This window comes from Pyrus communis, chromosome 15 (assembly GCF_041283825.1).
Source record: "Pyrus communis isolate YQ-2024b chromosome 15, ASM4128382v1, whole genome shotgun sequence".
Taxonomy (NCBI): Eukaryota; Viridiplantae; Streptophyta; class Magnoliopsida; order Rosales; family Rosaceae; genus Pyrus; species Pyrus communis.
The window spans coordinates 25,779,600-25,807,321 of NC_142579.1; the positions used below are offsets into that span (position 1 = coordinate 25,779,600).

Genomic DNA, 27,722 nt, shown 5'->3' on the forward strand with positions numbered 1-27,722 from the left:
TGCTGATGTGATCTCGAAGCATATACAAACAAGTTTAACGGTTATGATCGTTGAAATTAGTTTCGGAGAATTTGTATCCCATCAAAACGATAGATTGACTAACACTTAGAGTTTATTTATACTTTCATTGAGTATAATATAAGATTTTGTGGTATCCACTAGTGTAAATATTTTAAATTGAAGATCAAATTCATTCGTTGTATTCATATAGGGTCAAGGAGTGTAGTTGTAAAAAATCATCAAAATCGGAGTTAAAATAACTGTTGAATCGTGATTTTTCGTTTATAACCGTCGAAAAGCTTTGTCCTGTTACTTGATCTCTGAATGTTTGTTTTTTGTGATTTTTTGCTGCTGTGATCTCGAAGCATATACAAACAAGTTTGACGGTTGGGATCATTGAAATTAGTTTCGGATAATTCGTATCCCATTAAAACGATAGATTGACTAACACTAAGAGTTTATTTATACTTTCATTAAGTATAATATAAGATTTTGTGGTATTCACTTGTGTAAATATTTTAAATTGAAGATCGAATTTATTCATTGTATTCATATAGGGTCAAGGAGTGTAGCCGTAAAAAATCATCAAAATCGGAGTTAAAATAACCGTTAAATCGTGATTTTTCGTTTATAACTCTCGAAAAAACTTTGTCCCGTTACTTGATCTCTGAATGTTTGTTTTTTGTGATTTTTTGCTGATGTGATCTCAAAGCATATGCAAACAAGTTTGACGGATTGTTGAAATTAGTTTCGGAGAATTCGTATCCCATAAAAACAATAGATTGACCAACACTTAAAGTTTATTTATACTTTCATCAAGTATAACATAAGATTTTGTGGTATCCACTTGTGTAAATATTTTAAATTGAAGATCAAATTCATTCATTGTATTCATATAGAGTCAATGAGTGTAGCTGTAAAAAATCATCAAAATCGAAGTTAAAATAACCGTTAAATCGTGATTTTTCGTTTATAACTATCGAAAAGTTTTGTCTCGTTACTTGATATCTGAATGTTTGTTTTTTGCAATTTTTTGCTGATGTGCTCTCGAAGCATATACAAACAAGTTTGACGGTTGGGATCGTTGAAATTAGTTTCGGAGAATTCGTATCCCATCAAGTTCAATGGTGTGTGTCTATATATATATATATATATATATATTTATTTATTTATTAAGTAGATTTAAATCTATTTATTTTGTACATATAATTGATTGGTATACAGAGTAGTACATCATGTGAGTTATTATAAAAATAGTGAGATATGTCATATATGTGATAAAAAGTTAATAACTTAAAAAAAAAAAAAAAAAAAAAAATCTCACCACTTCTATTAATTTTCATTTTTCCCTCTCTTTTTTGTTTCCTTTTCAACTTTTCTTATAATTTTCACTTTTCCCTGTGACAGCCTACGGTGCCTACCCATCTTTCCCTAATTCCCTCTCTTTTTTGTTTCCTTTTCAACTTTTCTTATCATTTTCATTTTCCCTCCTTTTCAATTATGGAATCAAATCAATGAATGCATATTAATTAATAATTATTATAATTTTTATAAAATTTAATTCAAAATTTAATATATATATATATAATTATTATAGATAGTTAATATTTTGGGGGTATAATTATTATAGTAAATGTAATATATATATATATATATATATATATATATATTATAGTTTTTAGGGGTATAAAATTGTTAAATTAATATATATATATATATAATTATTACAGTATTTTTTTAGGGTTATAAAATTATAAAAATAATATTCTGCTTATTGTGTTTCGTGTTACCCACGTGTATACCCGAATCAACCTGTTATCTTAACAGGTGTTTATCGGGTTACCCGATAACGATCCGATTCATTATCGTGTCGATCCGAACACCTGTTAATTTCGTGTCGTGTCGTGTCGGGTTATCGGGTCGTGTTAGGAATTGCCAGGCCTACTTGGGGGTGAAGGAATTTCTTCTCTCCTTTACTACTATAAATAAAGGCATTATGTAGAAGGGATAACATACATTCCCTTACAATTCTACAAATATATCTATCTCAAATCTCTCTTCTCCTTGCCGCCAACCCCCTTCCCCTTGTCAGATAAAATAGGCTACATCATGTTATTAACACGCTCCTACCAAGGCGCTTAAGAATTTGACAAGGAGATTTTCTATATCAAACCAGTTCATCCATATCATCACGCAATCAGGTTTTTTCAAAACAACGGATTTCGATATTTTTGTAGCCCTGATAGCATAAACATTCACCATAATGCATGACCCAACTTTACGTTTTTCGAATTTTAGATTCTACATAAATTGTGTATACATTATATTCATAATTGTTGAATTATGTGAATTTGATATTTGCCATGAAATATATATACATGCATTAAAATTATTGAATTACATATGCTTCAAATTGAATTATATATGAATTGAATCGAAAAAAAGGGAAATAAAAGAAATCGGAAACCACGGCCTGGGTTCTTCGAACCCATGACCTCGAGTGTTTACCCAAGCCTGCAGCTTATGGCTGAGCCGTGCCGGAGTCGAGAGCTCTAGGTGGAAACCCAGAAAACTCAACACCATTGACGGTGTCCTTGTCCATGCGACCACAAGCATAGCCTGCAGCCATCACCTTGAACGTCTCGTTCACGTCGCCGACGGTTAAAAGTTGTCCCACACCGGAACTCGATTGAGATTCATCGAAAATTTTCTAAAAACCCGATTCGAATTGCTAAGGTTTTGTTAGAATGATTGAATTTTTTTCAATCCCCATTCATCTTCGAGGTCTTCGTCGACCAATGGACTCACACCGAGCACTATTGTCCCAAAGCACAACCTTCTGAAGCGATGGCACCGGTGAACGCACACAAATATTACTGGGGTGTCTTTAGACCCAACCCAAGCCCTATTGGGCTCACTCTTTCGGCCTGTTTCCTATTTCCTTTTTGGGCTCCCTGTATTGGTCGCAAAGCCGTTTCCTTCGGCCTGTGAAAAAAAAAAAAAAAGTTTTTGGGCTTGCTTGAAGTGGCCCATATGAATGTTTTAGGCTTGCCTTCTGTGGCCCGCTATTTTTTTCCCTCTCTCCGTGGGCCTGCAACCTGCACATAGACCTGAAATTCTATTTGCATATTTTATTGTTGCATATTTCTATGTATATATTTGTGTTTGCCTGCAGGAACATATGAACCTGAAGTTCATAATTATTTTGAAACCTAAAGTTTCTTAGAACCATGCCTTGTTTGAAAACCTAAAGTTTTCATTTAAAACATCACCCATGAAAACTCGAAGTTTTTTCATGCAAAATTAAACCAATACATGTTTATTAGAACCTGTATGTTCTACTCCTATGTGAATGGATTGATTTTTCTCCATTACACTAACCACATCTTGTCCATCTATTTTGTGATAGGAACATGTCGAATTTGAACAAACTCGATTTCACCGTTTTGGAGGTCTCTAGAAGGAATTACCTCAAGTGGGTCTAAGATGTGAAGCTCTACCTCACTGCAAAGAACTTGCGTCCTGCCATTGAAGAAGAGACGGACAACCTTGTTGGGGAAGTTGAGAAAGCCATTGCTATGATCTTCATTCGAAGACATATCCATGACGCCTTGCAAACTGAATATCTTTCTAATGAGGATCCGTACACACTATGGGTTGCTTTGGCTAATCGTTTCAATCACCAAAATGACATATTCTTGCCTAAAGCAAGACATGACTGGCAACATTTACACTTCCAAGACTTTAAGTTTGTGAATGAATATAATTCTGAAGTTTGTCGAATCCGATCACTTCTCAAGTTTTGTAACGAAACTTTAACCGAAAAGGATCTTCTAGAGAAAACCTATTTGACATTCTATGCTTCTAATATTGTCCTGCAAAAACAATATAGAGCTCAGAATTTCACTAAGTTCTCGGATTTAATCTTTATTTTACTTCTCGCTAAAAGCAGAACCAGATGTTGATGAAGAATCATCAAGCTCGACCTACTAGGGTGATTACTGCGCCTGAAGCACATTATAGACCAAAGCAATGCCCAAAATGCCAAAAGAGGCATGGTAGGGGTGGCCATAAGCCACCCCACAAAGGTCAACAGAGTAAAGGCCTATCTAATAGAGGAAACAAAGCCCATAAGCGCCCAAACCTCGTTTCCAAGGCCCCAAACTTTAAGAATAAGGGAAAAGCACCTGAAACCATGGATGTGGATATGTGTTATCGCTATGGTTCAAAGGACCATTGGTTCCATGTTTGCCGAGCTCCCCAGAAAGTTGTAGCTGAATATCATTCTCGTCGTAAGAAGTTTGAATCAAACTTCGTGCAAGTGGGCGAACCAGAGACTACAAAGATGGAGTTTTCTGACTTTCAAGAGCATACCACCTCTATGGAAGATTAGAATCTTAGACATAAACAATTTTAGCTAGTTAAAATTGCACAATGGGGCCGAACTCCACCTAGTGGCCGAACCCCCTTTGTTTTTTATTGATTTTTGAATAATTTTCCTTTATGTTTGGATTATTTATTGGTGATTTGTTTTTGGATATTAAGTTTTAATTAATTACCATCCTTGAATAAATGAAATTATTTTGAATTGATATTTGTTTTTAGAACTTTTATGCATGTGACCGATTCAAATTAATTTTTCATTCTAGGTATAACTAGTGGGGAAGTTAGTTGTCTGGCAGATAGTGCAACCACGCACATCGTTTTGCGTGAACGCATCTATTTCACTAACTTCATACCTACGAATGCACATCTGACAACCCTTTCAGCCACATCCAACCTGATAGAAGGATATGGTAATGCACGTATAATGTTGGCCAATGGTATAATCTTGACCATTGTTGAGGCACTCTATTCTCCATGTTCCGGCAGAACGTTGTTAAGTTTCAAGGACATTAGAGATAACAATTACCATGCTGAAACCCATGTAGAAAATGAAGTTGAATTTTTGTGCATACTTTCCTACGAATATGGCCAGAATCGTATTCTAGAGAAGATGGAATGTATCCCAAGTGGTCTGTATACTATGGCCATATGCTCCATAAAATGCCACTATGTGGCCGGCCCTACTACTGGGACCGTGCACGAAATTACACTTTGGCATGATCATTTAGGACATCCTGGACGATAACGATGCACCGTATCTTCAGATCATCACATGGGCATCCACTAACCCGAAGTTTAGGTTCGATCCAAGGAATCACATGTCAAACATGTTCTATGGGAAAGCTTATCACTAAGCCTTCTTATGAAAAGATTCGTTCGAATCCTCCCATTTTTTTGCAACAAATTCATGAGACATTTGTGGACCAATTCACCCTCCTTGCGAACCATTTAGATACTTTATGATTTTGGCTGACGCTTCCACACTTTGGTCACACGTTTGCTTGTTGTCCACAAAGAACTAGGGGTGCAACTTGGTTTGGGCCAACCCAAACCCGTCCAAGTTTAACCTACTTTAAACTCGAACAGGCAGGTTTTTTTTTAAGTTATAACCTGCCCGAGCCCAACCCCAATTTCAACCCATTTATTATTTGGGTTGGGTTGGGTTGGGTTGATTATTTGTCCAACCCGACCCAACCGGATTAACCAAACCCGATTGGGTTGAGCTGTGCAGCATGTTTCTCAATGACCTTTACACCTTCGTGGAGGATTCACTAGTGACTTTTGATGGATTATGATAGAAAAGTGCATAGAGTTGCAGAAAGCAATTGTTTTTCTGGCAACCACACTTTGATTTTTCTACAGGAGCTTTGAAAGACAAGACTTGAGTTGGGTACTAGCTTTGGACAATGAAGTGTTCCTTTTTTTTTTTTTGGTACTAGCTTTGGTATTTCTCGTATTTTATTCATACTTTGCATGAACTCGATTAAACCTTGAAAAAGTTAGGCAACCCGAACCCGAATGAATCCGATTAAAACCCAACCTAAACCTGAACCCGAATTGTAAAAGTTAGGTTAGGGTTAGGTTGACTTTCTAACCCGCCCAATCTGCCCGAGTTGCACCCCTATAAGGAACACTGCATTCTCCAAATTGTTGGCTCAGATTATCAATCTCAGGGCTCACCACCCTGATTATTCAATCGAATCTATTCGATTGGATAATGCTGGATAATTCACATCTAAAATTTTTTATGACTATTGCATGTTGGTTGAGGTTGAAGTTGAACATCTCGTACCCCATGTTCACACCCATAACGGCCTGGCAGAGGCTTTCATTAAACGCTTACAAATGATTGCTCGATCGTTGGTCATACGTACCAAGCTCCCGATTGCTACTTGGGGCCATGCAATATTGCACACATCAAAGTTGGTCCACCTGAGGCTTGTTGCGACACAACCATTTAGTGCCCTTCAGTTGGTTACCGGATATGAACCCGACATATTGCTTCTGTGCGTTTTTGGTTGTGTGGTTTATGTGCTAATTTTACCGCCCTTACATACAAAAATGGGGCCTTAGCAAAGGATAGGAATCTATGTTAGATATGATTCTCCTTCTATTATTTGTTACTTAGAACCTTTGAAAGGTGATTGTTTACCGCTCATTTCGTGGATTGTCACTTCTAGGAGACAGTCTTCCCGTCGTTAAGGGTTGATAAGAACGTTAACGTTCCTGAAGAACGACGTGAATTATCGTGGACGACCCTCACCTTGTCTCATTTAGATCCCTGCATTGTTCAGTTTGAAACTAAAGTGCAGCGCATATTAGATCTCTAGAGTATAGTTTAGAGCATGCCAGATACTTTCACCAATCTAACGCGAGTGACAAGATCATATATTCCAGCTGCGAATACGCCTACAAAGATGGATGTACCAAATGTACGACAGACTTCCCTCCTAGAGGCCCGGGGCACCAATCTTGGTGATCCACGTACATTAACGGCTAGCCAATCATCTGCCCCTACACAAAAGTGTAGCAGACCTCTTGGTTCAAAGGATTCATACCCATGGAAGAGGAAACCCAGAACACAAGGTCCCAAAGAGCCTACCGTGAATCCGACTATTGTTTACTCATTTTATCTAACTCATGAGGAAATTCTAGATTATGGAAGCGTCCTTGAAAAGACAAATCCTCCTCCCGAAAATCGTGAGATTTCGGTATATTATGATAGCTTAGATGATGTGTGGCGTATAAATGAAATGATTGTTAACTATGCATTAGCATATGCAATAGTTATTGAGATCATGTTGAGCGATGACATTGAATCACGTTCCATTGATGAATGTCGACGTAGAACTGAATGGTCAAACTGGAAACAAGAAATGCAAGTCGAACTCGATTCGCTTGCGAAACATAAGGTGTTTGGACTTGTAATTCCTACTCCTCCACATGTGAAGCTCGTTGGCTACAAGTGGGTTTTCGTTCAAAAGCATAATGAGAAGAACGAAATTGTGCATTACAAAGCTTGTCTTGTTGCACAAGGCTTCTCACAACACCTCGGGATTGACCATGACAAAACTTATTCACTCGTTATTGATGTGATTACTTTTCGCTACCTATCAGTTTGGTAGTCTCCAAAAAATTGAGTATGTAGCTGATGGACGTAGTAACTACATATCTATATGGAGATCTTAATACGGAAATTTATATGAAAGTTCCCGAAGGACTTACATTGACTAATTCAAATATTTCCAAATCCCGGAACACGCTCTCAATTCGGTTGAGGCGTTTACTTTACGGTTTGAAACAATCCGGAAAAATGTGGTATAACTGTCTGAGTGAGTATTTGACTAGTCAAAGATATGTTAACAATGAACTATGGCCTTATGTGTTCATTAAGAAGTCACATTTCAGATTTGTGATTGTTGCAATATATGTAGATGACATGAATCTCATCAAAACTCCTAAAGAGCTCACGAGAACTGCCATGCACCTGAAGTCGAAATTTGAGATGAAAGATCTAGGTAAGACTCGATACTGTCTTGGTCTCGAGATAGAGCACTGTTCGGATGAAATCCTAGCACATCAATCGAACTACACCTAGAAGGTGTTGCGCATCTTTAATGAGGATAAAGCGAAACCTTCAAGTACTATTATGGTCGCTCGATCACTAGATACAAAACGAGATCCCTTCCGTCTTAAGGAGGATGATGAAAATATTTTGGAGCATGAAGTTCTTTATCTAAGTGCGATTGGCACTTTATTGTACTTAGCTCAATGCACTAGACCTGACATCTCCTTTGCTGTTAATCTTTTGACAAGATACAATAATGCACCTACAGGCAGACATTAGACTGGCATGAAAGACATCTTTCGTTACCTTAAGGGTACTATGGATTTGGGTTTGTTCTATCCCTATGGATCCTCAAGTGATGCTGCACCCCCTTCTTCTCGAGTCAATTCTTGCCTTGTTGGTTATGCCGATGTAGGATACTTATCTGATCCGCACAAGGCACGTCCTCGAACAGGTTATGTCTTTACCGTTGAAGGCACCTCAATCTCCTGGAGGTTAACTAAACTGACCTTAGTTGCCACTTCATCTAACTTTGCTGAAATTCTCGCCTTACATGAAACAACTCGGGAATGCTTTTGGTTGAGAGCAGTTGTGGGCCATATTCGAAGCTCTTGCGATCTTTACCTCACCGTTGATGTCCTGACGACGATCTTTGAAGACAACGCAACATGCATCGAACAACTCAAGAAGGGTTAGATCAAATGAGACAACACCAAGCATATTGCGTCAAAGTTCTTCTTTTCACATCAACAACAAGAGCATCAGAAGATTGAAGTCACGCAAATCCGTTCACAAGACAATCTGGCCGACCTTTTCACCAAATCACTGCCAAAGATAACGTTTCAGAAGCTTGTTCATGGAATTGGTATACGTAAACTTTCTAAGTTGTAACAATGTTATTTCTCTTTGGAATTGTGTCAGACTCAAGGGGAGTATCTTGAAGATACTTGCTTGATCTTAATATACTCTTTTTCCCTACGATTAAGATTATTTTTCCCACTGGGTTTTTGCTACCTAACTAGGCTTTAATGAGGCACCCACCTTGGGCTGTTCATATCCTTAATGACGTCTCGTAGACGTTTCTTTTGGCTTTGCATTTCTACACATTTTTCCTTAGACAATGGATTTTGTCCCTCCTTGGGTTTTTGCTATAACCGTAGGGTTTTTTTAGTGGGACTCACTTACTTATGCAAGTTCCTACCTTATTGAGAATAAGTATTGTTCCTTAAGAATCAGTGCCAACAAGTCGACTTCCTCAACTTCTGCATGATGCTAAATCTACCTTGAGTATTTACACACTCAAAGGGGAGTGTTGTAAACTTTCCTAGTTTAAGTGTGATTGTGTAAATCCTAGATTAGATTTGATTCTAGTTATCCTTTCTTATTACAACTTGTATTCCTTGGGGATGAAGGAATTTCTTCTCTCCTTTTCTACTATAAATAAAGGCACTATGTATGAGGGATAACACACACATTCCCCTACAATTCTACAAGTACATCTCTCTCAAATCTCTCTTCTCCTTGCCGCCGGCCCCCATCCCCTTGCCAGATAAAATAGGCTATAACAAATTGTATGAAAATATTATAAATTTTAATTCTCATTATGGTAAATATCTTTTGTAAGAAAATATTTTCGTATAGATTTTTTGGTACACTTATATTTTTGCATATTTTCTTATGTGCCACGAATTCATTACAATATATTTAAGTACGAACATTTCGGTACACTAGGTTAGTATAATATGTTTAGGTATGATCATTTTAGTACACTATTTATTATAATATATTTAGGTACCAACATTTCGGTACACTAGTTTAGTATCATATATTTAGATACAAAATTTTTTGGTACACTTACGTTTTTTGCATATTTTCTTATGTGCCACTAATTCCCTACAATATATTTAGGTATGGACATTTCGGTACACTAATTTATTAAAATATATTATAATACCGACGTTTAGGTACAATAATTAGAGGAAGTAAAATAAAATTAATGAATTAAAATGTGTATAATAATAAATTTTAATTTTAAGGTAATATCTATTAAATAGTAAACAAAAATATAATATGAATTTGAATTTGAATTAAGTACACATTAGAGGACTAAAATCAATATCCAATCTAACACAAGGTTTTTATTGAATTTTAATTTTTTTCAAGGATTAAAATTCAAAAACCCCTATTTTATTATAGAGACAGGAATTTGGTTAAGCAAAACAACCAGCTAGTTTGTCACATCCCTGCCCGGGCGGGACCATTTCTCGGCCCGACTCCACCGTAGCACGATATTGTCCGCTTTGGGTCCCCAGCACACCCTCACGGTTTTGTTTATGGGAACTCACACGAGAACTTCCCAGTGGGTCACCCATCCTAGGAATGCTCTCATGCGTTACTCGCTTAACTTCGGAGTTCCGATGAAACCCGAAGCCAGTGAGCTCCCAAAAGGCCTCGTGATAGGTAAAGATGGGAATATATTCGGCATGGCATATTTTTGAGCATGTTTCCTATATGTGTATATATTCTATTTTTCTGGGAAACTATACGGGTTTTACGGCGAGGGGTTAGAACTTTGATAATGAAATGATTTTGAAAACCTTTGTTTTTGCCCACTCACACTTTCTGTTTAGGCTCTGACCACTCACAATCCACCCCCCTTAGGTGCTCGGCGTCCTCATCGGCACACACGTGGCCAAGGTTAGGCTCTGATACCAGATTGCCACATCCAGGCCCGGGTGGGACCACTTCCCAGCCCGACTCCACTGTAACACGATATTGTCTACTTTGGCCCCCCAGCACACCCTCACGGTTTTGTTTCTGGGAACTCACACGAGAACTTCCCAGTGGGTCACCCATCCTAGGAATGCTCTCGCACGCTACTCGCTTAACTTCAGAGTTCTAATGGAACCCGAAACCAGTGAACTCCTAAAAGGCCTCGTGCTAGGTAGAGATGAGAATATACATATAAGGATCACTCCCCTGGGCGATGTGGGATGTCACATAGTTACTAAGTATCAAACTCAGCATAATTATAAATTTGAATTCTCTCATTTACAAGTAAATAGAAATGTCACTAAAGTGTAGCACCTAATTGATTGCTACAATTTCAATAGAGATGGAATCTGAGGATGGCTTGTATTGGTGGTTATGGTTAGGTTGAGACCCGGCTTATCGATCGGTTGAAGGCCTAAAACACGATGTATGATGTTCAACCCTAAGTCAGGTTGGAGCACTATTCGAAAAAGTGGTCTAGGCGGCTGCCTAAGCAGGGCCTAGGCGCTAGGCGCAGGCCAGTTGCCACAATTAAGGTTTACATGTTTAGAAAATCAGTGAAGTCGTTAGGTGGCTATACAGTTCCTTTTTAATTTTTTATTTTATTTTAATATTAAGAATTCAAAGATAATTTTCTTGTAAAATAGCTCTGAATACATATTTTATTTAATGTATTTAATCAATTGTACTACTTTCTAATGTATAAATCCTTCTATTTTGCATTTATGGTTCCCAATACAAGTGTGTGCGTGTATGTATGTGTGTGTGTATATATATACACTAAGTATAACTATATAAGTAGTCACTCTTTCTATTGGAGGTTATCATTTATGAAAAATTAGTCGTTTCTTCCACTCTAGTGGCTATCTTCATGTGTGCTCGCTTCTCGCATAAAGGATTGGTTCGTTTTTCCCCTTATAAAAACTCATCGATGTGGCTGGGTTTCAACCCTTTCTATTGGAGGTCATCCTTTATGCCAATGGCTCAGTCTCAACTCTTTTTATTGGATAGCTCGCCGTTTTCTATTGTAGCTCCATCCTTTATTCCAGTCATTTGGAAGTTGTTAATGGTTGGTGGCTCAAGGTTAACATTGATTGTGTATTGTGCCAAACGAACGTGCTATGTTTTGGGGTAATTTTTCGCTTATCGTAGGTGGGGCACTTGGTACTTTTGAATCAAATGCAAAATTTGCAAGCTCAGTTGTTTCATAAATTCTTGCTTCCATTGAGGTTGTGCTTATAGCTTGGGTCAGAGATTTGAAACATTTATCAGTTGAAGCAGACTCCATTTTTTTATTCACTATCCTTTTAAGACTCTTAATGCGGTCTTGTGGTTTTTTATGGTGGATTGGAAGAATTGTCTTTGGCTACTTCATCAAATGCGATTGTGTACACATATTTATAGAGAAGCAATTCAGGTTGCAGATGTTTTAGCTTCATTTGGACAAATAGTTATGCTTATTACTGGTGGTCTACGATTCCAAATTTTGTAGACTCTACTCATGCTCATGACATTTCGTTTTGTCCGTATTATCATTTTCATTGATCATTAGTCTTTGCGGGTCTTGGCATAGTACTAGCCGCCTTTATCTTTATTCAGAGTCATCCAAATACAAATTAAGGATTGAGATAAAAATGCAAAGAGCCCTTCCTAATTTCCTACCTTCTAAACAGTAAAATTAATTAAGGACTCAGATAAAAATGCAAAGAGCCCTTCCTAGTTTGGTACCTTCTAAACAATAAAATTACACAACTCTTCAATCCAGTCTACCAACTAACTTCTAAACAATATAAATTTGTGGGGTCTCAAACTGAGACCTAAAAATCATTAGTTTGAGTTGGATAGGTCTCAAAAGTTTTGAGTAGTTAGAGATGACACTGATATTACGATTTCAGGTTAGCAAGTGATGTGCTCTACCATTTATAGGCAAAATGTAACGCATGTATTTATAAATGTCAACTTTTATAAAAAAAATTCAAATGTGGCTAAAAAGACACTTTTTTTTTAGTATATTGATATTTGAGAGTTCAGTTAAGCTACACAATAGACAGCCTAATTTGGTATCGAATTCGCCATTCACGAGATTCGAACCTAAAACCTATTACTTTTAGGTGAAGAAGAATCTTACCAGACCATAGTACTGAGTGGCGACCAAAAAGACACTTAAATAGACCCAATTGCCCTAGAAAATAATATCTAATTACAACTACAAGCCAACACCCTTTTGAATCTTATGCATCGCGTAAAGGAGGAGGCCACGAGACAAAAAGCTGCAAACGTGAATCATTGCAAGCATCGTCGTACAAGTCGAGCACCATGAATCACATTTCTGTCGGATTGTTGTGCATGGCGTGTGCATATTCGAAATGTCCTATTTCTGTCCCAAGATTGAAAAATTGTCCTATTTTTAGGTATTTCCCTAAATAAAATGACTTCAAAAACTCTTAAACATGACCTATTTTGAAATGTATACTAATTATGGATGGAATAAAATGCTATTAGCCCAAAACAAATTAACTAGAACACTTCATTCACATCGCACAAAACTTAATATCCAAGAAAGACAAAAACAGGGAAAATGCTAAAGTAAGTAAATCTAACTACTGCTGTTATAGCTCAGTTTCAAGAAATTTGACTCTTTTCGCTTTCGCTTCTGCCTTTTCTTTCACGTCCTTGACTAGCTTATCTTGTTCTTTGACATCCATGCCTCTGAGTAGCTTATCTGCTTCTTTGACATCTTCATCGCCTTTAAGATATGTCATAGCACCTTGGATCATCTCTTTAGCTTTATCCATTTGGTCTTGTTGAAGAAACGTCAAAGCTCCATCCATCATGTCCATAGATGTGGCCGCTTTGTCTTTCATTGTGTCATCTTGAGCAACGTACATTACGATTGCTTGAACAATCTCTTTAGCTTGCTCTACTTGTTTCTTGTCAATATAACTCAGAGCTCCTTTCAAAACCTCATCAACAAAAAGTGCTTTTTCTATACCTCTTTCTGCTTTATCTTGTTCAAGATACTTTACTCCTTTGGCTTGATCCGCTTTCGATAATTGTTTCACATCATCATCGTTGTCAAGATATGTCATTGCTCCATGGATCACCTCTTCAGCTTCGTCTAAACTGTCTTGTTCAATAAATGTCAAAGCTCCTTGGATCATCTCCTCAACTGCGGCTGCCTTATCTTTTATTTCGTCACACTGAGAAACATACAGTCGAATTCCTTGAATAATCTCTTTAGCTTTGGCTGCTTGATCTGAATCAAGATACGTCAAAGCTTCTTCCAGAAAGTCATCAACCAAGCGCCCTTTATTTACTCCTGCTGCTACTTTATTATTTTCAAGATACTTCACTCTTTTCGTTTTCGCTTTAGCCTTATCTTTCACGTCCTTGACTAACTTATCTTGCTCTTTGACATCCATGCCTCTGAGTAGCTTATCTGCTTCTTTGACATCTTCATCGCCTTCAAGATATGCCATAGCACCTTGAATCATCTCTTTAGCTTTGTTCATTTGGTCTTGTTGAAGAAATGTCAAAGCTCCATCCATCATCTCCATAGATGTGGCCGCTTTGTCTTTCATTGTGTCATCTTGAGCAACGTACATTACGGTTGCTTGAACAATCTCTTTGGCTTGCAATACTTGTTTCTTGTCAATATAACTCAGAGCTCCCTTCAAAACCTCATCAACAAAAATTGCTTTTTCTATTCCTCTTTCTGCTTTAACTTGTTCAAGATACTTCACTCCTTGGGCATGACCCGCTTTCGATAATTGTTTCACATCATCGTCGTTGTCAAGATACGTCATTGCTCCATAGATCACATCTTCAGCTTCGTCTAAATTGTCTTGTTCAATAAATGTCAAAGCTGCTTGGATCATCTCCTCAACTGAGGCTGCTTTATCTTCTATTTCGTCACATTGAGAAACATACAGTCGAATTCCTTGAATGATCTCTTTAGCTTTGACTTCTTGTTCTGCATCAAGATATAGCAAAGCTTCTTTTAGAAAGTCATCAACCAGGCGTACTTTATTTACTCCTGCTGCTACTTTATCATTTTCAAGATACTTCACTCTTTTCCCGCTCTTTTCATCTTTGGCTTCGTCATCGCTTTCAAGATACACCGTAGCTCCTTTGATCATCTCTTCAGATTTTTCAATCATATCTTGTTCAAGGAACTTGATAGCTTCTTTCATGAACTCTTCAAGTTTGGGTGCTTTATCTTTAATTGTGTTATCATTATAAAGGTACTCCATAGCTCCTTTCATCAACTCTTCAGCTTTGGCTGTTTGATGTTTTGCGAGAGAGTATAAAGCCCCGTCCATAAACTTTTGAACTAAGGCTACTTTTTTTGCTCTTTCCGTAGGCTTAGAGGCTGCACCCCCGCCTTTGAGTCCAAGTCCCCTAAAGAGAACCTCGCACGACGGAAATAATCATACAATTATTCACATTTGCAAACACACATATATACTCGAACACAACATATAAAAGAACAAAATAAAACAACCAATATTTTCATAAGCTATAAATTTTAAGATATAGTGAATTGGAAGGCAAAGATAAGTGGTTAAAAATAGCAGATCTTCAACTATTAGACTATTAGTGTCGTAGGATGTGTAACACTACGAAGTAAGTATAAACAACGAAAGAAATCAAACGCATAGAGGGCGCAAAAATACACAAATAAATATGCAACGTGTACCAAACTACAATAACAATACTAGTACATTGTCCATATTTGGTTGATGCTACCACACAAACACAGAATTGACATAATTAACATCAACATTGCACCGGATTCTATATATTGGTATTCGTTGTTTTCATATAAGATTTCCTATGAACAAACAAAAGTGGTTCCTTACGTACCAATCTACAATACTTAGTACATTTCACATAAAAAATGCGGGCTACTTTTGATTCAATATATCTAAAAATCTAAGCTTCACTTCCAATAGGTAAAAATTATAGTACAAAAGCAACCGATTCATACCACATCAACACAGCATAGACCAAAAATTTGACAATGTACCAAACTCTGTAGATTGGTATTCTTCGTTACCGAACAATATTTCCATAAACGCAAATGCATGATGGATTAATGTTTCAAGAAATTAAAGGAGCAGGTGATTCAAAAAAGGAAGAAGTTTTCTAAAAAATATACGAAATTTACCCTTTCAGTTTATTTTGGCCCCAAGACCCCATCGACAAAGCCAGCCATAGCACCAGCAGCAACGCCGCTCTCTTCCTCATCTTTCAGTTTCTGTTGCCCTCTTTCTGTCTCGAAAACACAGTTTTATTTTTGGCGCCAAGAAATGTTAGATGAAATGTCTGTCTGAATATAGTATAATCGGGTCATACTGGCAGATATTCATACCGATAGAAAAGGGCGCCAACGTATGGAATTTGCTGCCTTCCCTCACCTGTTGGTTTTACCATACGCCGCGCGTCGCCGCATCCTTCTCGCATTGTCTTAATTTGCAGTCTGAGAAGAGGATGGCCGCAAAAGCAGCTGTGAATACAAAAGACCAAGGGCTTAAAGGGTCAAAAGTGACAGGATTTTCAGTATTTGTGACAAGAAAATATGAGAGTGTCACATTTGTGAATGACCCTTTTTTTTATAGATAAGAGAATTGACGACTTCGTTGTCCGCGAGTCTTACTTCAATTGGTTTGGAAAATGGAACACAAATGGTGGACGTGGAAAGGTATATCCCGTCTCCACTTGTATTGATTTGTATACACGCGAAGTATCGACTTGTATATACTTGAAAAAATTTCTTCTTGAGTGCTAGCGGAGCCAAGGTGGGTGCAATGGGATTCATTGACCCCAATAAGTTTGTTGGGCCACTATTTTTCTTTTGGTGCAAAGAAGAGAAAAAATGGGAAGAGGCATTGCGTTGGTTTTTTGAAGAATAAAAAAAAAAAAAAAAGGTTGATGACTTTGGTTTTATAATGGGAGAGAAGGCAGAGCCTTTTGTTTTGGCAGCATCCAATATATATTAAGGCATTTGTAATGTAATGCCTTTTGGTTTTGAGCAGCAGCAAAAGAGAGAAAAGTTGTCTGTCGACAACTCCAATTTGTGAGCAGAAGAGAGAGATGAGAGGCACACCAGGGAGAGCATTCGACTCTTTCATTTGAAAAAGAGTGCGGTCGGGTCTACCATTTTGAGAGAGAAACAGACACAGAGAGTGAGAAAAAAACATGGGGCACTATTTAGAGAAGGCAGCAGTGGATTGCTTCATTTTTTGCTCTCCTTTGAGCAATCACTCATATTAGTGCTAGAGAAATTTGTTATGTATTTTCGTATCTACTTGTTCTTTGTTTGAGTGAGACTATAGGTTTATGTGGGATTTGGGATTTGAGTTTGAAATCTATTTTTAAATGAAAGTATGATCAATTTTTGAAAGCTATTTTTTGACCCTGTTGCTGTAAATTCCTGGCTTAGCCACTGTTCTTAGGGGCGCCATGTGGTAAAGTTTGTGTAATCACTCGATAAGAAACTATCACATTGTCAGAACATATAGGCGTTTTTGAGGAGAGTAATTTGCATGGTATGAATACAAGGTAAGTTACCATGATGTTCCGTGGTTAATGATAAAATATCCATGATGTTGTAGCATTGAACACATGATGTCATAGCGGCAGTGAACACGAATCCATGATGTCATAGCGGTAGTGAACACATACTATTTAAATGGCACAAATAGACCCTACCATGATATATGTGACCCACTTATATATTAGAGTGTCAACTACTGTTTCACTTTTGGGAGACTTTGGTACGATTCCTAACTATCAATGTTCTTTGATCATAACCTTGTTGATTTTCAATTTTTTATCGAAGTACTAACATTAATGTAATTAGCATATGCCTACACACTTTGTGTGTGAAAACGTTATTTATTTATTTATTTTCTTTTTGATATTAGATATATGCTAAAATCACATACATATGAGGCTTCAATAAAAAAACAACAAAATTTGGTTTTGTGAAATTACATTATTGCCCATTATTTTCTTTTTGTTATAGAAGACTAAATAATATTTTCGCCCTATTCTGGTTGACAAATATGGTTCTATTAATAGGTAATTTAAATAATATATTTCTATGTAGGTTATTATATATTTTTTTAAATTAAAAATTGATATTGTAGCTGTTTATATTAATGATATTTGAAATAAAACTCATGATTGATTGACTAATATTAAAAGATAAATTATACTCTTCAATATATTGTCATATATATATATATATATATATATATATATATATATATATATATATATATAACATGGGTACATTCTTCAAAACCACACACAAGAAAATATAATAGATATTAAGCTTAATAATATTAGCAAATTTCTTCCATTAAATTTGATATGGATACATTCTCGAATCAATGAAAAAGAATGTACCCATATAAGACTAGATACGGATTAGAAAAAAATTGAATGGATTTTATATATATATATATATATATATATATATATATATATATATATATATATATAAAATATAAAAAAATACGTGCATTTTGTATTTTTTTTAAAAAAAGGGTGCATTTTACATATATTAAAGTGGTATATTTAAGAATGATACATTTAAGAATAAAAAAATGAAAAATTATATGAATTGGTACATTTAAGATTAAAATTTTGAAATCTTTTTATAAAAAAAAATTAATGAGTACAAGCTTATTTTAATTTTAATATTTTATTTTGAAAATGTTTTGAATTGAAAATTAGTTAGGAGTTTAATAAATGTGTGAGTATTAAAACCATAAATCAATTAGTAATTTTTATTTTAAAAAATTATGTAACTGACAATATTAATGCTAAGGATTTCAATCAAAATCTAAAAACTAATAAATTCTCAGTAGTCACTTGTAATTAAGTGAGAGGACTTAAGGTTCGATTCTCACTACAGGCGAATTTGAACCACATTATTGCTAGTCCATTGTGAGACTAAGTCTACCCCCTCCCTTTTTGTGTAGATAACATTTGTTAAAAAAAAAATAAAAAATTAAAGTCACAGTCAATGAACATTAGTAACTAGAGACCGAACACTAATTTTTCCGTCACTTTTTCTTATACAAATAGCATTGCCAATAAAGTATGAATGATATTTGACAAAAAAAAAAAAACTAGATAAATAAAGTATGAATGTTTTTTTTTTAGTACATTGATATTTTTACACTAAGATAAGAGGGAGTTCGGTTAAGCCACATAATGGGAAGCCTAATTTGGTATCGAATTCGCCATCTACGAGATTTGAACCCAAGACCTCTTATTTTCAAGTGAAAAAGAATATCATCAGACCATAGTACTGAGTGGCAATAAAGTATGAATGTTAAGTTACAATGAAAACATTAATTGGTATCTTTTATGAAAAACATGTTCCCAATGAAAATTGAAAATGCCCATTTATCCTACAAAAAGGTTATGTTTCCTACTTACTTTCCTAATGTTACCAAACATGGAAAATAAATTTTGCATTTCACTTCCCCCACGTAAAGACATGGAAAATTCCATATCAAACGCAGGCCTCCAACCTTTTAGTATGATAGTAAACCCATTCTTTTATCTTTGGACGAGAAGAATAAACTTGAAATTTGGACAAAAGTTAGAATTTATAAATTAACATGCATCAATGCCCTTGTTTAAATTCATAAAATTTTATAATTTCCACGTGGACAAAAAACTTAGAATTCGAGAACTCCAATTTCTAAGTTTAACTTCCATGTAAATAGTTATAATTTCTGAATTTCTATGAGTAAGTTTAAAAAACAAAAAACTCAACCATGAGTAGCCATCATTGTCACTCCCACCACCACCAGCCATAACTGTTACTTCCTATCATCACTACCGCCATCTCCACCACCGACAATCATCATTGACGCCGTCACCGCCACTCACAATCATCATCGCCGCAACCGTCACCACATACAATCATCACCTTCGCCACCAATGCGGCCCCCAGCCATCACTATAATGTAGCTGCTACCAGCCACCACCTCGCCACCGCCACCTCCACCCACCATGATCATTGCCGCTGCCGTCACCACCACATACCATCATTACAGGCCCCGACACTATCAATGCAACCACGACCCACCATCGCCGCCATTACCACCTATCATCAACATCAACACTGCTACCACTGCCACCTCCAACCACCATCATCACCGTAATTGCCGTTACCTCCACCAACATCACCGTTGCCACCACCACCACCACTTACCATCATAAACGTTGCTGCTGTACTAACGCCACCACCGCCACCACCACCAAATATTATCATCATCGATGTCGTCGCCGCCACCGCCACCACCACCAAATATTATCATCATCGATGTCGCCGACACTGTCACTACCACCATCATCATCATCGTCGCCATTACCACCTATCATCATCATCAGCACCGCTGCTGCAGCCACCTCCAACCACCATCATCGATGTCGTTGTCACCACCTCCACCAACATCATCGTTGCCACCACCACATATTATCACCATCGCTGTCACCGCTGCCACCACCTCCACTAGTACATTTCCTAATTGTCACCTCTCACATATATATTTATAACTCTAGATACACATTAAATTTCGAATTTAAATTTTGTTATTCTTTTAGGATTAGCCAAACAAACAAAAAATAGAAAATTTAAACAAATAATTTTTTGTTGTAGCACCTCACTCTCTATGCCTCTGGCCCCCTCTCTCTCTTGTATATTATTCGGTAAATTAGGCTTATAATAGTTTTCATAATTTTAAATTCCATCATTTAAAAATTTCTTAAAATTTTTAAATTTCCTCGTACAAACATAATGTTATTTATCTTTTTCTTATTGGGGGATGAATTATATCGAGTTGAAGGAAAATGAGAGAGTGAGTACTGTTTAACTCTGTTGGGAAACATGCTTCTACTAATTAAAAGACTAGTGACTAAAATGACACATTTCAATACAGCGAATGCAAAAAATAAGTTACACACGTCAAAAATCTCTACCGCATGGGATTTTGATAGATGCAGGATTCCTACTTCTCTATCAACTGAGCCGGGGTAAATTCCATAGCCATAGCTTAAGCCGGATGACCACCTTCAGCGGCTAGTTTCATTCTTTGGTGGTGTTCTGTCACTTTGTAATCTACAATTTCCTCCAACAATTGCGAATCCAGTACACAGTCTTCACGTCCATACACGGCTGCTTGGACGCTGGCCATGAGTTTTGCTATCTCACGGCCAGAGAACCCTTCTGTCTTATGTGCAGCCTCTCGAATCAGATCATCAGACACATCCTCTATCACAATCTTTTGCGGTTTCTTCTTCAGGAAAATGCCTGATCTGGAGCTTTCGCCTTCATCACCAAGATATTTGTTCAAATAAAGCTTCAAAAGTTTGAATCGTTCCTCCTCCCCAGGAATTGGGAACTCAATCACTTCATCCATCCGGTCAGTGATAGCGCTGTCAAGATCTCCTGGCCTGTTTGTGGCAAGTACTAGAACTACGTCTCTTGACTGATCTCCAGTTCGGAAGAGCAATGCATTTAGAGCACTACGTTGAGCTTCACTCATGTGTGTACTGTTTCGCCTGCCAAGGGATCAAACAATTCACAAGAGGCTGAGCTTATATACATATATATGAGTGGAGACGATGAACATCTCGGTTGCAGACTCCAAAATTATAAACTAATGGACGTTAACTCCCAAATTTTGTCAAAGAAAAGTTCTAGATGAACAGATACTCTGATAACAATAATAAGTACAACACAAATATAACCATAAACCACTGAAGAAAAAACTGAACTTACTCGCATAGGAAAGCATCTGCCTCGTCAATAAAAAGCAGTAGACCTTTGTTTGATTTTTTAGCCCAATCAAATATCTGATGAATCTTAGTAACAGCCTGTGCACCCAAGGGTGCAACATCTCCTCCAGTCATCATAGCATAATCCAAACCCTGTATTCAAAAGGATAAAAAACTCATTGAGAATTTACAGTTTTTTTTTCCCAGAATAACTCATACACACACACACACACAAACACATTTATGGGTACAAACATATGGTAATTTGTAATCAGACCTTGGATCCTAGTATCAAGGTAATTCAACTTCTAAAACAAAAACAAAAATTGATGTGAATAAACATCCCATTTTAACAGATAACAAACTGAATCTCCAAATTGTTCAAACAAGTTCCATTCATTTGACCTATAAAGATCTCCCCATCAAAAATCCAAAGGTCATGACAACTAGTCACGAAGACCCACGTGCAATACCAGCTAGGTGGTAGACCATATAAAAGGTTGAGTAAGACAGATAAATGAGCACCGATGGTAAATAAATTATTACGGGCATGAATCAGTGTAATACCGATTTTCGAGCTATTTCTCTTGCAACCATGGTTTTACCGGTGCCAGGGGGGCCATAAAACATCATGTTGCGAAAGGGGGCTTGGTGAGCCTTAGTGTTTTCTGTAGCTCGAGCAAGGTGCTCTATTCTGCTCCGCAACGAAGGATGGAGAATGATATTTGAAAGACCATTCTTGCCTTGCGAAGATCCAGTACTGTAATTTAAAACTTTATTCTTTGCTAGTGAAATCATCTCTGAACCTGGAAATCTTGCAATGGATGATTCTCGAATCAGAGATGGCTGCCCTAGCAGCCGGTTGACATATCCCCATATAACTCTAGAACCTTCTCTGTAAAAAGAAAGTTAAAGGCAATTGGTTGGCACATCACTACTAAACAATACAATCATCACTAAAAATGGATGAGGAACTCAATACCATAATTCCATTAAAAGCCCATCAGATCAATAAAGCAAAAGGCATTATGACAAAATTGACATCATAATTAAGAGAGATTAAAACTTATTATCTATCAACCTATGTAATGAATACTCTGCTTATAGTCAAATCATTCAAAAGGGACTAAAGGAAAAACGATATTGTCGATTTCCCCATGCAAAGCTTCAGCCGCAGACTACAGAAGTAGAAATACAGTAACAAGTCCGGAAGGTATCACCTGTTCAGTTAGAAGCGTACCACAAGAGGTGTGGGATCAAATCTAGTCTTTAACAAGGTTAAATGACTTTCATTGCATGGAAAAGGGCTCCTTCTCTGTGTAGACTAGGTCTTCAGTACACCAAGTAAAAGGGTAGCACTTTCCAGGCTATCCACTTTTTTCCCTTTTCAGTTTAAGTGGGGAGGTTATAAATGTAGCGTATTGACTTATACACTCTGTTCCTACAATATTAAACTCATTTTCATCCTAATAAAGTTGAAATATGCCAAGAAGAATATATAGGGCAATAAATTAATATCGCATGCATAGGGAATTGCAACCTGAATCCTTGTTTAAAAAACTTGAAATAGGTGAAATGAAACGAAACGAAGAGCATACAAACCTAGTTGTATAAACACCTGCAGCCACTGCTGTAGCACCTCCAACGGTCATAACCAACTTATTCCTATCAGTCAGCAAAGTTCTAATGCCCCCTGCAGTTTGCAGATGAGAAACAATTATATCATCATCAGCATTTCACAAAAATCAGAATAAAGAGATCAAACTAATATTCTGCTCCATTGACCTCAAGCTAAAATTGGCACTATTGCCATGCACCAGAGAAATTAAAAGCGACAACATTTTACTCACCCCTTAACCACCCACATTTTAAAATACCCTTAATCCAGTAACCCTAACCCTACATGAACAGGGGTAGTAACCCAGCAAAGGTGGTCATTAACTGGATGTCGACTCTACTTGGTTTACTTATTTTTTTAATTCAAAACTTCTCCTTACAGCACTTTTATTAGAGGATAATAATTGGGATATTGGGAACCACTTTGGCAAGTGACAATTGCACCATTCTGGAACAGTACGCAAAAAACAAAAAAACAAAAATTAATAACAGGAATCTGATTGGACAGAAAAGAAACCAGGAGAATCTGTCTTATGCAAAAGTTGCTTATTCATGTATGTACTATGATTATCAATAATTCTTCTTATAACTTAAACGCATCTACTCAGTTTTGCATACCTTCAATGTGACCAAAAGTTGTATTGATTGCAGCAAGCCATTTTTCTTTTTCACCATTCATCTGATCTATAAGCATATTCCTGTTAAGTTCCGCATTCAGTTTTTCTTCATGGGCCCGACCTTTAGCCTTTGCAATGGCCTCCGCTTCTATGTTTTTTAGTTCTAATTCATGTTTCTCTCTTTCAGTTTGGCGCTGCTGCTCTTGGTTCTGTGCCTCAGTAGCTAGTCTTGCTTTCTCTTTTCGGATATTTGACTCCTCTTGCATCCTAAGCATTTCAGCATTATTCTGCCTCTGCTTTTCATGATCCATCTGCACTCAAGAAGACAATAAAATGTTAGACTTGACCAATGTTTTAAAAGGAGAAGGCGAAGGCGAAGGCGAGGCAATTCATGGATAGACCCACCTAGGCGAAAGCCTTGAGGCGTGAGGCGATGCCTTACAGGACCAAAATAATTGGGGTATGCTGTGGGTTATTAAAAAAAATAGCTTTGGCCAAAACAACGTCGTTTTCTGGCCAATTCATTTAAAAAAAATTAAAGACTTGGCCAAAACGACATCGTTCTGGGACAAGTCTAAAAAAAATTCTTCTTTGCGAAGACGTCGCCTCCACTGTGACAATTTTAAACCAGTGGGCAGAGCCTCAGAGGCCCAGCCTTCCAACTTCGAGGGGTCCCCAGAAAATTTCAAGCAAGGATTTCAGATCACTGATGGATCCTGGGAACGCCCATTCAAACACCTCAGGCGTGCCTTAGCCGCCTAGGCATGCCTTGAACATGTCGTCAATGTGAGTTTACGCCTAGTCCCGCGGGGCAGAGGTGTTATCACCACCCCGCATCCAAAGCTGCCTGAGCGCACCTCAAGGCGCATTTTTTAAAACACTAGACTTGACCATGGTTTCACTAATCCAGTATTTAGAGTGCAAGTAAAATTTGAGGCACATACAAGCTCTTTTTCCTATATAGTGTAGAGGTTGTTTGGTCTCCTTCTCGGATCCAAATTTTTGCTTTTAAAAACAAGAAATTGGATCCAAGAAGAATATCAAATACGCGCATAATTTTTAGAAAAAAAAGAAGACATAATTTATTCGACTGCTTGCACCTTCATTCTATTCCTAGCATGTTCATCTTCCATACGAAGCATTTGAGCCTTTGCCTGTGCTTCTTGTTGCAGTATATTTAGTTGTTCCTCAGCCATGTTCTTACTCCTTTCCTGCCATCAAAAGATTTCACAGTATAACTTCAAATGCACTGAGGCAGATAAAAGAGAACAAAACAAATTTGCAATTTGCTAAACCTAAATGGCACAAACCTAGAACATTATCTGTTTCACTATTGACAAAAAAGACCTAACCCATGTCACAAAAAAGAAAAGGACCATGAACCAAAATCAAACGAAGTTATTGCACATTCAAATAAAATTCCTCATATACGCAAAGCCTTTTCAGTGAAAATCTATACAGTGAGAATACCACCTAAACCTTATTAGAAGAAAATATTGCGACAAGGCAGTTATAAAAAAAAAAATATGCGGTACATCGAAAAGATAAATTGTAGCCAAACGATTGAGATGAGCTGTTTGAAATGTTTGACGAATAGACTGCCGAAAACCACATTTTACAACCAACTGCAGTTTTAATATGGATTGTATGTCTGTAACTTACAAGATCATTTTGACCTTGTATTGCTTCAAAATGAGCCTTCTCCGCATCCAACTCAGTGAGACGACTTTTTTCTTGGCTCCTCATCAGACTAAAAACCTGGAAAACAAGACCAGTTGACCAAATTAACACCTTTAATTCAGTTGGATTGAAACCTCAGCATAATAAAAGACAAAACACATTTCAATTAGTTGCTTTAAGGTATCGTTTGGTATGCAGACGAGACGGGACGAAACGGAATGGGACGGGATGGGACAGGACGGAACGGAACGGAGCGGGAGATGCCCTCGGATGGAAACAAGGAGGAAGAAGAAGGAGACGGAAAGGTTATAATTTTGTGTTCCACGGATGTGGAACAAGTCGTTCCAGGGGGTGAGGTGGAACAAAAATTCACCCAAAACTCGTCCTGTGGAACAGCTCGTTCCACCCGTTTTAAGCGCACCAAACATGGGACAGAACGCCTTGTCCCACTCTGTTCCGTTCCGTCCCACGTAGCAAGCGGTACATAACTTCAAGCCAATTCGGTTCCCACAATAACAAAGGTCGGTACTTAAGCTTAAACAGGGGCAGGGAATAAAATCACGGGCATAGTAATCATTGAAGCACGTAGAAATAAAACTCAGTGTCCTATTCAATTTATATTCAAACGAATAATAAAAACATTCAAAACGAAAGTATCGGAACAAAAGGAAAGGAAATATTGAGACTACAGCATTCCGATTTAGTCCTCATTTCCAACCTTAAAGATGCAAAAGATCCTTAAGACTAAAAAGAAAACAGAATTGATTTTTTTCTACAATTTTCCAACCTTTTTCTACGGAAAAAAAACCACCAACAAAAAAAAATATATCAAATTCAGGAGCAGAAAAGCGACCTGCTTGGATAACTTAGAGGAATTGATTTCGCGGAGAGCTTTGGCACCTCGTTCGAGAGCCTCGGGATCGAACCCCGACCCTCTGGGCTCTTCAGCTTGCGGTTCCGATTTCGCATTGGGGATCTGGTCCGCCGGCACGGCGGAAGGCGGAGGAGGAGGAGGAGAAGGAGAAGAATACGAGAACGGATTGAATCGGAAGGGAGAATCGGCGTAGGCGCGGTTGGAGAGCGCGGGCATGGAGACCGCCGCGACCGCCATTGCTATGCACGAAGACAGCTTCGAGGCAGCAACCATGGTAAAAGTTTGGAGATTTGGTCGGATTTTCTTTCAAGGTAGAGAAATCATGGGCGTGTAAAAACTGAAAATTCTCAGATTTTCTGTGGGAGCTTAAACCCTGAAAATTCTAGGGTTTAACTTTAAACGGGAACATTGGGAGGGAGGCTCGCTCCTCGCTTCCTGGACGTTTGGCGTAGAGAGTAAACCAATTAACCAACTGGAGCGTATATGTGGGTCCCTGGTTTGCTCCATTATACATTGTGGGCTAGATTTGGTCCAAAATGATTTCCAAAGAGGGCCCAATTTGGGGAAATATGATGTGGAAAACAAAGTTGAGACTTCTAGGCCCAATTTTTCTCAATTAAGGCATATGAGGGTAAATTTAAATAATAATAAAAAATAAAAATTACAATAAATTCATCTAAATTATAGAAAGGGAATTGTGAACTTTAATAAAATTGATAGTGCACATTGCTTTAGTTAATTTAGTTAAATTGAGGTATGCCAAATACGATTCATTAACATGACATGAATGTAAAGAAAAAAATCCATAAGTTGTGACATGTGATTGAGTTGGTTGAGAACATCTATCATTTATCTCATGTTCGTGATCATATCCCTCTCTTACCTTGTTATGAAAAATTTAGTCGTGTTGGTGGTTATGTTCCAAAAAAGATAGATGTTATGATTTTGGACACGAAAAAACTTTTGTGTAGGCATCCAAACCACGCATTTGGTTTAGTGGCACACACAAAACACACTTCCACCTTTTGCATCATGTCTCACTCCACTGCCCTGAAGCTCCCAACCTATGTCTTTGCTATCAACAATTGTACTGAATGATAAACCAAGTTTGAAATCCAAGCTTCCCACCACAAAACTCCTTGAAGATCTTAACAGAATCAGTTAATAGGAAGGCTTAGCTAAAACTTCGCAACAATCCAATCCTTTAGCTGTTAAATGATTTTGAATTCAAATAGATTATTTGTTAATTGTATTATCTGTAAATTATCTTTGGTTTGTTTTGAAGAGTTTGTTCTTCATTCAAACTCTCTATTTGTAATCACTATGTAAACATTAATACAATACGCTCAAACTATCGAGCACAATTCTTATATGGTATCAACCCTCTTCCTAGTCTAACGAC

The 27,722-nt window shown here is 37.2% G+C and overlaps 2 protein-coding genes across 2 annotated transcripts; both read right to left on the bottom strand.

Annotated features, from left to right (window-relative positions):
- Positions 1 to 13,222: 13,222 nt before the first annotated feature.
- Positions 13,223 to 15,094, bottom strand: LOC137713760 (uncharacterized). Its single transcript, XM_088686902.1, has one exon. It carries the CDS (start codon positions 15,046 to 15,048, stop codon positions 13,336 to 13,338), a length of 1,713 nt encoding a protein of 570 aa, XP_088543028.1. The 5' UTR covers positions 15,049 to 15,094; the 3' UTR covers positions 13,223 to 13,335.
- A 5,535-nt stretch (positions 15,095 to 20,629) lies between these two features.
- LOC137744788 (uncharacterized) lies at positions 20,630 to 26,777 on the bottom strand. The gene is made up of 8 exons (XM_068484589.2): positions 26,300 to 26,777; positions 25,429 to 25,524; positions 24,867 to 24,977; positions 23,768 to 24,077; positions 23,135 to 23,225; positions 22,100 to 22,427; positions 21,537 to 21,685; positions 20,630 to 21,316 (listed from the first exon to the last, which is right to left on the bottom strand). The coding sequence occupies exons 1-8, from the start codon at positions 26,591 to 26,593 to the stop codon at positions 20,809 to 20,811; spliced, it is 1,887 nt and encodes a 628-aa protein (XP_068340690.2). The 5' UTR covers positions 26,594 to 26,777; the 3' UTR covers positions 20,630 to 20,808.
- Positions 26,778 to 27,722: the final 945 nt, after the last annotated feature.